The sequence below is a fragment of the Tachypleus tridentatus genome, chromosome 5 (genome assembly GCF_004210375.1).
Source record: "Tachypleus tridentatus isolate NWPU-2018 chromosome 5, ASM421037v1, whole genome shotgun sequence".
In the NCBI taxonomy this organism is placed as follows: Eukaryota; Metazoa; Arthropoda; class Merostomata; order Xiphosura; family Limulidae; genus Tachypleus; species Tachypleus tridentatus.
Window position 1 is genome coordinate 30,555,932 of NC_134829.1, and position 13,855 is coordinate 30,569,786.

At 34.0% G+C, this 13,855-nt stretch overlaps 1 protein-coding gene across 2 annotated transcripts; it reads left to right on the forward strand.

Annotated features, from left to right (window-relative positions):
- The first annotated feature begins 484 nt into the window (after nt 1-484).
- LOC143250837 (mitofusin-2-like) lies at nt 485-10,678 on the forward strand. 2 transcript variants are annotated; one of them, XM_076501910.1, is made up of 5 exons: nt 485-730; nt 1,171-1,326; nt 2,218-2,414; nt 3,141-3,275; nt 8,510-10,678. In XM_076501910.1, the coding sequence occupies exons 1-5, from the start codon at nt 500-502 to the stop codon at nt 8,577-8,579; spliced, it is 789 nt and encodes a 262-aa protein (XP_076358025.1). In that variant the 5' UTR covers nt 485-499; the 3' UTR covers nt 8,580-10,678. The 2 variants fall into 2 exon arrangements, with proteins under 2 accessions (XP_076358025.1, XP_076358026.1); XM_076501911.1 differs by having other exon boundaries at nt 9,743-10,678.
- The last annotated feature ends 3,177 nt before the right edge of the window (nt 10,679-13,855 follow it).

Consider the following 13,855-nt stretch of genomic DNA (forward strand, 5'->3'; position numbering starts at 1 on the left):
TCTTTTTTATTTCTAATTATTTATTTATTTAAGAACTTTAACCATTTTTTACTTTTAAATTTTTATTATTTGCATAGTTTATTTTTTTGGAAGACGTAAAGTTCATTTTAGGTTATTGGTCTTTATAAAGTTTTTTAAGACCAACAATTGCATGGGAAAAATGTGAGATTTTTGTACTTAGCACGCAGTTTTCTACTTAGCACGTAGTTTTCTGTCTTGGATTATTTCATTTATATTCTACTAGTGAAGTATTATTTGTATTGCTTTTAAGAAATCAAATGGAAAATTTTTATAATATCAATAAAAATTAATATTTATTTAAGATTTATTTTTGGTGACTATTAGTGTTTATCTATTGTTACATGGGTGTAACTTATCAAAGTAGTTTGAAAAGGTAAGACATAAATCTCTGTATGAGTTTTATTTTCTAATGTTTTGTACCATTTTGCTTGTTTTCAGCATTAGATTATGTTATAGTTGCTTTTATAAATTTTTCCTTATGGAATTAAACAATATTTTGTATTATTCCCCAGCAAGGGTGTCTTCTTTGTTACCTCAGGAATATAGGCAACAGATGACCAATATAATGCCTCGTCACAACTTTGAAGTTCTTTATCGATTAAATTGTGACAGTCTATGCTCTGACTTCCAAGAATGTTTGGAGTTTCAATTCTCCCTGGGACTTGTGTCATTAATGAAACGTTTTCTTGGCCCAAGGAACACTAAACAAGTAAGAGATTGTTAGTATTGATAGCTCTGCTGTTGTATAAATTTTAGGAGCTTATAAGTGTAAAGTACTTGAATATTTATATCATGTTGGAGTACATGACTATTCTCAGCTATTTGCGTTGTGTGTATTTTAATTATTCTAAATTTTGGGCTCTTGTATTTATGGCTGAACATGTTTAACCATTTAATTGTATTATTTTGTATATTAATTTGAAGTTTTAAACACTACACAGTATGTGAGGTGTAATATTTTGTTTTTTTCAAAGTATTGGACTGTTTTAGTCAAAAAGCCATTTTACCAGTGGTTGTAAGTATTTGTTAGTTTACCTGTTTCATCAAAAAAGTTGTAATTACTCAAACACACACAAACTTGGTTTGCCTGTCTCATTCAAAAACTATTCCAAGGAGAATTATATTAGATTGTTGGTTTTCTCTTCTTAGATACCTCGCCCCATTGGCATCACTCACCAGTCACCTAGTACTGAAGTGAAACAGTTTTTTCAGCCCTCATCAGACTATTTGTCAATAGTCCAACAAATAGCACTTCTGTCACCAACTTCACAGACAGCTGTGGGTACTCTTGTTGTAGGAGGATTTGTAAGTTTTTGTACTATGTTTTCATGATGTCAAGACATGTTAGTCCAATTAAATTTTTAAAACCTTTACTACCTTAACCACATACATGTAGTTAGATTCTGTGGACATTAGCATATAAGTTTGACTCATTGACACTTACACTTGGTTGTGATAAATTACAAATTATAACAAAAGACAAAGTAAAAATGACCAGTATAAACTATTTAAATCACAGCATAATATTTTTTCTCTAGAACTTCACCTTATGACTAACCATTGTTGCTGAAAACTGTGAGAGGATTTAATTATTAATTCACTTTAATATACAGCTAAAGTATGTTACATTAACCACCAAAATTAATCTTTAGGAGATATGCGAAATCCTAATGTGTCTATGTGTAATGCTTCATCTCTAGCTGTCTAAAAATTATTCACAATGGATCTTAGTGTGCAACATTGCATTGTGTCAATCCTTTTGCACTAGTAACTAGGACATTCAAAAAAATTTATGGTATGTTAATTAGGTACAATATAATTATGTAAAAGAAGTGCATCAGACTCTCCATTTTATTTTTAGTACTAGTGTTGAAATTTCAGAACAAATCAGTTTTCAGTAAGCAAAGATGATAAATTATAACCAACATTTTTAGATCTTCACACTTATTTTACACAGTTCTGTATGTGTACTAATATTATGAATTTCTGGAAATTATAAAATATTTTTAATTTTTATGCTCTTGTTTGATATCAAAATGTAGGCATGCTTTTACAAAACAAACATTCTTGTAAACTGAACATGTCTCGTCATCATGGATTTCTACACCAAATCTGTAGTGGAGAAAAAAGGTTTGGCTGAAATGTAGCAATAAAGCTTCTAGCTGTTTTTCTTATCAATGTCTTCACTCTTTGTAGTTAGTTTGTACAGTTGGCTGGAAGATCATAGTACTGACAGCGGGTATTTATGGGTTATTATATGCATATGAGTGGCTAACATGGACAAACAAGGCTAAAGAACGTGCTTTCAAGAAACAATACGTCAACCATGCTACCCGTAAGCTGAAATTAATAGTTGACTTGACTAGTGCCAACTGCTGTCACCAAGTTCAACAGTAAGAGCAACTTCTTTTGTCCATAAGACAAATAAATTGGATATAAATTCACATCTTCAGAATTTGCATCTATGTAATGGAAGAACATGAATTTCAAAATTGTTTACTATTTTAATGTTTTAATGTCTAATACAAAATATTATGTCCTTTATCTTGCCTAGAAATATTGGAAAAGCAGTGGAATTTCAGAAAGAATATATTGTCTAAGAATTTTTCACAATAGCGTTTAAGATAGTTATTTCTGAAAAAGTATAGGTGGCAAGTTGATATTCTGTTTCATTATTTTTTGATAAAAGTGTTTTGTTTCTCAAGAGTACTTGTGTTAATACAATTGCAATAACAAAATATAAACTTTCAACTGGAACAATACATTCATTTGTTTTGTATTTGATATTTGTGACTCACTTTTAACTAAGGTTTTGTATTGTGTCAGAATCATTACTTGTGTTTTGTAAACTTTCTCAGTATAAATGACAAACATTTTGTTAAGATAAACAACTGGTAAAAGAAGAATATTGTATCTGCATTAAGGGCTATAGATATATTGTAATGTAAAAAAATATATTACTAGAAAAAGAATCCCAGCACTTTTAATGTCAATGAAATATTTTTTTTTTAGTTTTTTTTTGTAATGATACTTTTGAATTATCATAATACAACAGAAATTTCAGAAGGTCTGCTTTCAGGTTTACTGAGTAGCTTGCAGAAAGAAATTTTTGGTTACAGGGAACTGAGCAGTACCTTTGCTCGACTTTGTCAGCTTGTTGTTGAGGTGATCAATGAAATGCAGGGAGAAATCAGAACACTTGACACAGAAGTAGAGAAGCTGGACGAATGTTTAACCATGTCGAGGATTCTGAGGTAAAGATATTTAAAGAAGTGCTTCAGTTTGGTATAATCAGTTTTCTTCAGCCATTTTGATAAACTTTCACATCTTAAATGAACATATTAATAATTTTTTTATTAAATTTAAGTAACCAAATTGATGTTTTCAGCAGCCTTGTCTACATTTTTTTCCAATTTGAACTCATATGAAAACATAGTTTCAATTCTCTTAAACATCATCTTGTATAGCGTTCCAAAGAAACACAAACACAATTACAGTACAACTTGGCATGACAAACAAATGAAAAGCACAGCACTCTCGTCAAAGTACTGTGTCCAACTTACCCTAATTGCAGTCACTCTTCAACTAAGGAAAAGTCAGCTATTTCATGTGAAATAACTTTATAGATGCTGATGTTGCATTATAAAATTAGTTTCAACATACTGACTGTTTTCATTTTGATTTAATCTTTGTTTGTACACTTGTCAGTTTTTCATTTAAAAGTCTAAAGAAGTGTTAATTAGATAAACGATACAGTTTCTGCCCTTGTGAGAAAACTAAGCTATATATTTTCCAGTATTTTACGTGTGCTCGTTGCACTGGCAAGGACCATGTTGCCTACAAGTGTGAAACAGACCCTCATTACATTAATTGCAATGGCTCTCACCTTTCCTACTTTTGTCATTGCCCTAAATGGTTGGAAGAAAAAGAGGTGTTGCATTTGAAAACAATTCATAACATTACCTATCCTGAGGCTTGAAAATTGCTGTCCACCACGTCATCTCGGACATATGCTGCTGCACTTCGTACCACAACTACTGTGGGAGTGCAGACAGATCTCTCTGTGCTTCCTAAAGAATTGTTCTCCAAACAAATGAAAAGTCGTTTGACCTCCATGGTTAAAAAAGTTGATGAATCAACTTCAACACCCATCTCTGTTCCCAAAATACATTCCACCAAACCACAAGATCCGCATTCTTTGGTTCCAGGTACAGGCATTTTCACCTTCCATCTTCCACCCCAAGATGCAAAACAATCATTCATTCACATTTTCAGTCTCTGGAATTTCCTTCCAACAGCAGAAACCTGCACAATCGACCCAGGGAAGGATCATGGAGGATGACTAAGGACAGACAGGAAAAAGACGTGATCATAAACAGAAGGATTTTCCACCCAATTTGCCTACACGTAAATAAATATGGCCACCCTGATACAATGGAGCTGTCGAGGTTTACGTTCTAATTTGGATGACATCAAAACACTGATTGCTTTCTACCATCCTGTTTGTCTTTCCTTACAGGAAACATTTCTGAAACCTTTTGGCAGTTTTCTGTATAAAAATCAGCATGTGCTTACCCTGTCTTTGCCACTTGACACACCCTTGGAGGCTGCAGCCATTCATGTTTCCTTGGGTCATATCATCACTGTTTGTTCTCTCTATCTGTCACCTGGGGAGACATATGATCAATCCAGACCTTGATACTCTCATTGAACAGTTCCCATTCTTTTTCATCCTGTGGGACTTTAATGGACATCATCCCCTCTGGGGAAGTGCTGATATTGATGGAACGGGTTGCTCTGTAAAGCAAATGCTCTCTGATCACAACCTTTCTCTTTTCAATACTGGCTCTTCTACTTATTTCCATGCACCTTGTTAGTCCTTTACTGCTATTGATCTCTCAATTTGCTCCCCTTCATTGTTTTCCCATTTTTCATAGAGGGTTGACAATAATCCATGAGGCAGTGATCATTTTCCTATAATCTTGAGAGAGACTGGCTGTAGTCAATTCCACCAGACCTGCATGCCCCAGTGGAAGCTGGATCAGGCAAACTGGCCCTCTTTCACTGCTGTCACAGAACTTGATCCTGCCATCGTCTGTAAGCCATTAATAGACGACTGTGTGGCAGCAGTAACTGACTATTATACAAGCAGCTGCTCAATGCATTCCTAAAACCTTGACCACGTTTTCCACTATATCCTCGTCCATGGTGGAATCCTGCCTTCCACATGGCACACAAGGCTCAAAACGGGCCTGGAATACTTTCCGAAGATATCCCACACCCTCAAACCGCATTGCTTTCCAGCAGCCCCTTTCACATCTCATCTCAGTCGTCGAACATGAGTTATATTGAGCGGCAGCTACAGACTGCCCTCAATTGTTTACTGAAGTGGACCACAGAACGGCTTTAACTTCTCTCTCTCTAAAACTTTTTTTGTGCACTTTTGCTGACAATAGGGTATTCACCCTGATCCTGAACTCCAAGTTGTACTGCCTATGATCCCTGAGATTGAGTTCTTGGGGCTTATCTTTTACAATAAGCTGACCTTTATACCACACATCAAGCAGCTACAGGTTAAATCTACAAGAGCACTGAACATTCTCCGTGTCCTCTCTTCCACCATCTGGGGAGCGGTTTGACGTTCTATGCTAAAGATGTATTGTGCTCTTATTCGATCGAAATTCGACTATGGATCACTGGTCTATGGCTCTGCTAGACCATCAGTCTTAAAGATGGTAGACCCTATTCATCATCAAAGACTTCTGCCTCTGCACTGGGGATTTCTGCACTTCCCCAGTTCAGAGCTCATACATAGTTTCATGAATCTTCTTTGCACCTCCGCTGTTTGCAACTGTCTTTACTATATGCTTCGAAATTTCATTCCTTACCAAAGTATCCCACCTAGGGTTATGTTTTCCTTCCTTGATGGGACATGCTTTATCAGACCAGACAGTCTGCCATTGTTCCTTTCAGCCTTCTTGTCCAGGTGCATGTGGATGAATTGGGTCTGTCCGTGGATGACATTGCTGTATTCATTGGTCAACCCATCCCATCATGGCTTCTTACAGTTCCCAATTGTAACATATCTTTAAGCCATCTGAGAAAAGTAGACACTCCTGATTGGAAATACTGTCTGCTATTAGCTGAACATCTTTTGGACCATCCTTTCATTCTTTTTTATTTAGATGGTTCAAAATCAAGTGACTCTGTGGGCTCTGCCATGGTTTGTTGTGGCTCGATGGTTGCATGCAGAATCCCCTCTACAGCTTCTGTGTTCACTGCTGAACTGTATGCCATTTCTCTTGCCCTGGATCACAAAGAAGCTAAGCAGTACTCAAACTGCACTATTTATACTAACTCGCTTAGTTTTCTACTGGACCTGGAATCGCTTCACATTGGTTCACATCTTGTTCTTGCCGATATTCAAAACTGACTGGCCCATTTCTCTTTAACATCTACTTCTATACAGCTTTTCTGGATACCGGGCCACGTTGGTATTCGCAGGAATGAGCTCACCGACACTGCAGCTAAGTCTGTCTGCTCTGGCACTATCACAGCTGTGCCTGTCCCATACATGGACTGTGGTCCTGTCGTCAAGACTCGGCTCCATGCCAGCTGGCAGTCGACTTGGAGTGAACAACACGAAAACAAACTTTTCCAAATAAATCCCTATATTGGACTTTGGCCATCTTGCTTCTGTAAGGATTGGAAAGAGGAAGTTGTTCTAACTAGACTATGCATTGGTCACAGTTTTTTAACTCATCATTTTCTTTTATCTGGAACTGATGCACCAGTGTGTAGTTTGTGTAAAACTCAGATCACGATAAGCCACATTTTACTTTCTTGTCATCATTACGACTCTCAATGATGGCACCATTTAAAACATGTTCTGTCCCGAGGTTTGTCCATAACGTTAGACAGTGTTATCGGTGATGGTGACACTGTCCAACGTGATAATGCTTTTAGTTTTTTAAAGACCATTAATCTTTTTAATGCCATTTAAGTTTTTAATTTATACGTTACAACTTTTTAATATGGCGCCCTTTTAAAAATCACAGTTCATCTAGTTCGATTTGAAATTAGAAACCGACCATAACATTAAATAACGCGAAATCAGGATTGGAAATGCCAACTTCAGGTGACTAACGCTGCTGTTTTAACTACCCATTAGTCATCCTGGCGAGTTATTATTGTAATTTTGCTACACGTCTTTTAAAACCTTTTTATTACTTTCCTTTTTGAAAATAGTCATAACGTCAAGTAACTCGGAACCAGGACTGGTAAGGCCAACTTCAGGTGACTGACGGTGGTTTTTGTACTTACTTGTTAGTCTTCCTGGCGAGTTATGATAATTAGTTACGCTACAGAAAGGCCTTCACAAGTTGAATTGCTGTAGTTTTTCTCTTAACATTGTAGACTAGATGTACACATTGGTTTTATACTATTTATGTTTTTAACTTTGTTTTGTTTTACCTTAATTTCCTTTTAACTTTTTACCGGATGTTTGGCACAGATAGCCTAGCTACTTTGTGCCATAAAGCACTAAATCAACCAACCAACCAACTGAGTTCGAGATATATCTGTAAAGTACTGGTGATATTTATCATATAACAGTGGAGCAGTACCGTTGTGATTATTGCACTTGTAAATTATTATTTATACAGTTATTATGTATGTTAACCTTTATGTGTATCAGCTTATTAATTTGTTAATTACAACTTTAATACTACCAAACAAATATATTTCAGTTGGATGATTTTCAAAGTTTGGCATACTAAAGACTTGTGATTTAACATTAATAGCTAACATGCTAGGCAGTCTTCAAGGAAGACGTGTATCATTTAAACATGAAAATATTATTGTCGACACAGTAATAAATCATGAATTTTCAAGTAAAAAATTGTTTTACTGGACATTTCTTAATTTTTCACAATTGAACTAGTTCGTTGTGAAACACTTCCAAGTTATTTAAAGAAGAGTTCATACATTACATTACCTGCTGAAGTTAGTATTCCATGTAATTATCTTACTTACCCCTAGGTGGTAGTGTCTTGTTATTGTTACTCTTTTCATTTTCCTTTTGCTTTACTTTGGAAAACAATCACCTTTCCACAACTGTCTGCAAGCAGTGAAGAGTGTTATAGGGGTGAGACATAGTGGGCTTAAGTACCCACATTTCACTCTCCTAATTTCTATTTCTTTTAATTATTTTGTTATTTAATTTTGATTATTATTATTTATGAACTTCTTCAAATGACTAGCAAATGGAGGTTAAAACTGACAGGGGGTGTATACCCACTGCAATGTGGGTCCTATTTCCACAGTTACCTCCTAAACCTTAAGTACATTTTATATCCCACATTATAGCCTGTACTTTGGGGATCCTTTTGATTTGTGCAACTTTTTTATTTTCGTTTATTGGAATGTGATTATATAAATGAACTTATTTTTGGTTGTTGGTATATTTTTCTTTTTGTTCTTTCTGTAGAAATAAGGCTGGTTACTTGATGAGTAAACTTGAGACTTTTAGCCAACAGTACCTTCAGTGTGACCAGTGAAAATTGTTCAAGTTATTAACTAATGGCAACTCTATATTTGGTGTAACTGTGTTGATTATGTAAGTTTTAGATCCACCAGTCATTGATTCAGGAGTGTTGATGTAATCAGATAGTTTTAGAAAAACTGTTTTTGTAGAAAAAACTTTATACTCTAGCACAGAAATTATTTGTATGAGTCATTGATGATGAATGTGCTCAAAATATTTGTTGATGTGAATACTGCAATAAAATGCAAGTATTTATACAAATAATACAAATTAAAATACATAAATAAGATATTTTTTATGCTCCGTCATCTGCTTATTCTTAACATTTTGCAAAGTAATTGATAAACAGTAAGAAATAATAAATGAATTTGTAGCCTGATCTTGATTACTTGTTGTTATTTACATTTTGATATATGTTATAAGTAAAAGACAGTTGACTGATTGTTTATCTTGTATTAAGTAGGTGTTTGTATTAGGCTATTCTTTTGGAGATGCAATTAAGTTACTCTTGTGGAATATCTGAAAGTAGTTTAATAATTGATTTAAATTTTGTTAAGATGAGTAGGAACTGTTGTTGTTGTTTAACTTTGAGGTCTATAATTTTTATCTGCTCAGAGCATCTTATAATGAAAGGTTTAAGCAAAGCAGTACAGAAGTATATTTACATGAGATGAAAATTGCGATTGAATAACTGTTTTAAAATAACGTAACTCAACGCTAATAATGTGAAAACGTTTAAATATAGTATTTTAAAAAGTGTATAGAATCTGTGTGTAAGCCAAAACTGTTATTATACAGAGCTTTAATAAACTATTCCATATGGAAATGTGTAATTCTAGAAACATTATATTTTTTGAGTTTCTGTGACCTACGTTTTATTGTTTGGGAAATATCTATGTATACATACATACATATACACCTGGTGGTCTTCTGCACTTTTCAGATATTTAGGCTTGTTTATTTTCTCTTGTGCATTTAACTTGTAATTAAGAAGGTGACAGAAGCTTGTTCTGATGAAAGTTGAGGTTTATTTGTAAGTCTGTGCAAGACCATTGCTTCAGATTTTTTCAAATAATGTCTCATGTTTAGTTCACTATTGAAGTAACTGAAATTCAAAACTAATTTTGAATCAGTAACTGAAACATGTTTATCTTTTATATGCTGTTGTAACAACAGAAGATCATAAGCTTCACGATAACAGGATTTTATAGGAAAAGTATCTTCAAAGAAAGTGCTCATATTTAAACCATTGATTATTGTGTGCCCCACATTACCAGTGGATTTTACTAAAGATAAATCAGTTCTTCCAGCATTGTTTCTGTGTTTTTCACTGAAACAGATAGTGATGTTTAATGAAATTTCTTGTGTAAATTGTTGATTAACTGATTGAAAATTATTGTATTTAAATCATGGGTGAATACGTTAGTGATTCAATAATATAAGAAAGAATTACTAGTGCTTCTCAAAGATAACCTTTGTAATACTGGACACATTGTAAGATTTTTTACAATATCTCAGGAGGGTACTATGTACCATGTTTATGTGGAAGTGCCTTCACCTCTGTCTTAGGTTTAACACATCAGTGTTACAGCTTTTAACTTATAAAATGTAGATGAATAAATTGAAAATCAGCATCTTAAATATTTGATGTCTCACAGAAAAAGATACATAGTTTTATGGTTGAATATTTGAATTAATTTGTCACATACCAGTTGCTTGTTAAGGAAATTATAATTTCAGCAAATTTCTGGTTTGAAAAATACACTGCATGTCTTTTTTTAACTGCTCATTTTTTTTATAAGTATTAAAATGTTTATTGAAAAATTTATGGTTCACATTCAACAGTTACTTTCCATAAGCATGTAGAAATATTTGGTGCATTGAAAGAGAGATGTTATTTAATTGTAAAGAACATACAAGCCATTTCTGATAAATATCTAGATGTATTTTTAACTTGTAACAGGATAAAGCTATTTGTTGTAATTTAGTTCTTAATAAATGGATAAGATACAACAATGCCATTGCTGCTGCTTTCTTTATAAGTAATGTTTGTAAGATTTATTAAATAAAAGATTTGAAGAATATAAAATAAACTTTGACTAGTTCACAAAATATATAGGTTTCAAGTTTTTTTTTCGCACGCTAAATTCAAATGTACGAGTTTATCACACATACTGCACATTTCACGTCTGCATTATTGTACAAATTAATTGAAGAAAATAAGCGAATATAGAAAGCAGTTAATTTTTTATATGTATTTCCACAGAGTAGTGAACATTTTAAATGTAACTTTACCCACAATTATTAGATAAACCTTCAGGAAAGATCTGATTTGTATTCCTTATATAAAGAATAAGTTACTCCCTTGGTGTTATTTATATTTAATAATTTACTCTTTTCAAAGCAATTGTGAATAGAAAAAATCACGTTTGTAATGATACATGTTATTCAAACACAAAAAGTTAACTTTAATTTACTTTCAAAGACTAAAACACTAAAAGATGTACCTTAGAACGACTGAATGTTTTACATAAGTTGTGTAATATTCTAAATTATGTTTATAATAATAAAGGCACTTGCAAAGTGCACGCCCTCCCTTTCTTTTGCAGTAACCAGCCTAGAATGTACACCAAAGAGTTCCTCAACCTGAAACATTTACTACCATTGTAAGAAAAGTAGTTAACTTTAAATATAACACTTATGTTTGACTTGTATTTGGCCCAGCATGGCCAGGCACTCGAGTCGTAATCTGAGGGTCGCGGGTTCGAATCCCCGTCACACCAAACATGCTGGCCCTTTCAGCCGTGAGGGCATTATAATGTAACGGTCAGTCCCACTATTCGTTGGTAAAAGAGTAACCCAAGAGTTTGCGCTGGCTGGTGATGACTAGCTAACTGTCTTCCCTCTAGTCTTACACTGCTAAATTAAGGACGGCTAGGGCAGATAGCCCTCGTGTAGCGTTGCGCGAAATTCAAAACAAACAAACCAAATCGACTTGCATTTAACAAAAGTTTATTATTTGTTTTGGACAGGACAATCAATCGTTTGATTAAAATAGCAAATTTATTTCCAATTATACTGTAAAGATGCACACAGGACTGAAAGTAATTTCTGTTGTCTGCTGAACTAATATACACGTACTTCATTAAAACTGGCTATTCTATAACATTTGTGTACTAATATAATCAAAGTTTATAATAAAGACGTACTTGAGACAGTCTTAAATTCTGCAACAGGTAATATGTAATACAATACTTAAATAACCAAATCTGTAATGTTATGCATTAAGAGTTCACACATTTTTCCTGATCAGGTTGATATTTATTGCAGTTTTTCACACATTTTTCCCGATTTAACTGATGGTCATACCGAATAATTTGAAGGACTTTTCCGTATGCGAAATGGTTAATTGTGTTATTAACAGTAATTACTTATTACATTTTAATAAAAAAAATACACAATCTTTTTCGTTCGTTGAGTACACATAAACACTAGTGTAAGAAAATCATATGAACTTTATTAATGTTTTAAATGTTAGTTTGATTGTTTTATCGTCCCTCTAACTTTTACGTTTTCAAATTATAAAACTAGTTTATCTTTCAACTAATAATCAATTCCATTACATTCAGACAGAAACAGTTTTATCCAGTGCCTGTTGTAGATCGTTTAGTAAATCCTCCGTATCTTCCAATCCGATGTTTGTTTGTTTTGGAATTTCGCACAAATCTACTCGAGGGCTATCTGTGCTAGCCGTCCGTAATTTAGCAGTATAAGACTAGAGGGAAGGCAGCTAATCATCACCACCCATCGCCAATTCTTGGGCTACTCTTTTACCAACGAATAGTGGGATTGACCGTCACATTATACGCCCCTACGGCTGGGAGGGCGAGTATGTTTAGCGTGACGCGGGCGCGAACCTGCGACCCTCGGATTATGAGTCGCACGCCTTACGCGCTTGGCCATGCCAGGCCCTTCCAGCCCGACAGATAGACGTATCAAATTATCTGTAATTCCATTTTTCTGTATTCCTCTTCTATCCCGTTGTGACTAATATCAGCTCTATTAGAACAGATACAATTACTTTTATCGCGGTGCACAGGTCAAGAAATTGGTTGCAACATAATTCCTTAAAAACTAAAACGACTACAATGAAACAAACCCTTAAAAACTTCAAAATGTGATTACGACAAATAATATGATTGTAAAACAAAACAGTTCCAACAAATCGTGTAAAGTATCATAAATAATGTTCACTAGTGGAGAAAATCATAAAAATAATTGACGAAACTCTTATGTCAATTCGAACATAAGTTGATCTAGTAAACGTAATTCTCGTCAACGTAAACTAACCATTAATCGTTACTAACTATTTTGTCTGACTCAGTATTAACGTGTATGTTGACATTAGATGTGATGCTTATAAAAGTGTGCAAGTGCTGAGATCAGGATGATAATTACAGTAAACTGTTGGACCTCATTAATAATTACAGCGATACCAAATCTGAAAGGCTACAATTGGCCTAATATTGATCTACATATGTTTTTTTACGTTATATATCATGATATAGCCGAGATTTTCGTTATTAATCAACCATATCCTCAGATAATGATATTTAAATATACTTTAAATAGCTAGTGCGATACAAATCTGGTGTCGGAATTTAAACAAGTTCGATTCTAACGTGAGAATAAATAACTAAAAAAACTCATAAATCAAGAACTAATAAGGATAGTAGAAAGTGTATGTTGTGCTTACGGAGTTTATGTAAATATTTTGAAGACTATTTATTGCATGTAAATACTTTTGGCCGTCCGTGGCTGAGCGGTAAAAATGAGAAGCTTATAATAATTAAAAATCGGGTTTCTTCACCCGCGGTGGGTCAAATACAGATAGCTCAGCGCGTAGCTGTGTTGTTACCAATCACTTAATAACGTATCACGTGTATGTGTTATTCGCAAAATAGCAAAACAAAAAAAACTAAAAAATTTCTAATTATAGTTCGGAATATAATCGCTATGTTTTGCCAAATTCAACGTTTGGTACTACTTTGTGTAACATAGTCTGATAACGGAAACTATTTACCTGCTGTTCTGTAGGATAGCTGTATTGTGTCTCAAACTTTTCCTTGCATACGTGGCGGTTTGTTTACGACTGTCGTTTTCCTTTGATCCAGTGTTATTATTGGTCAGTTACAGAGAGCAGGTGAATTGTAAACGTAGTTTTAACGTTTGTAGACAGACTCCTTCCTGTCCTGGGAGAGTTAAAAGTCGGAAATTGAAGTCTGATTT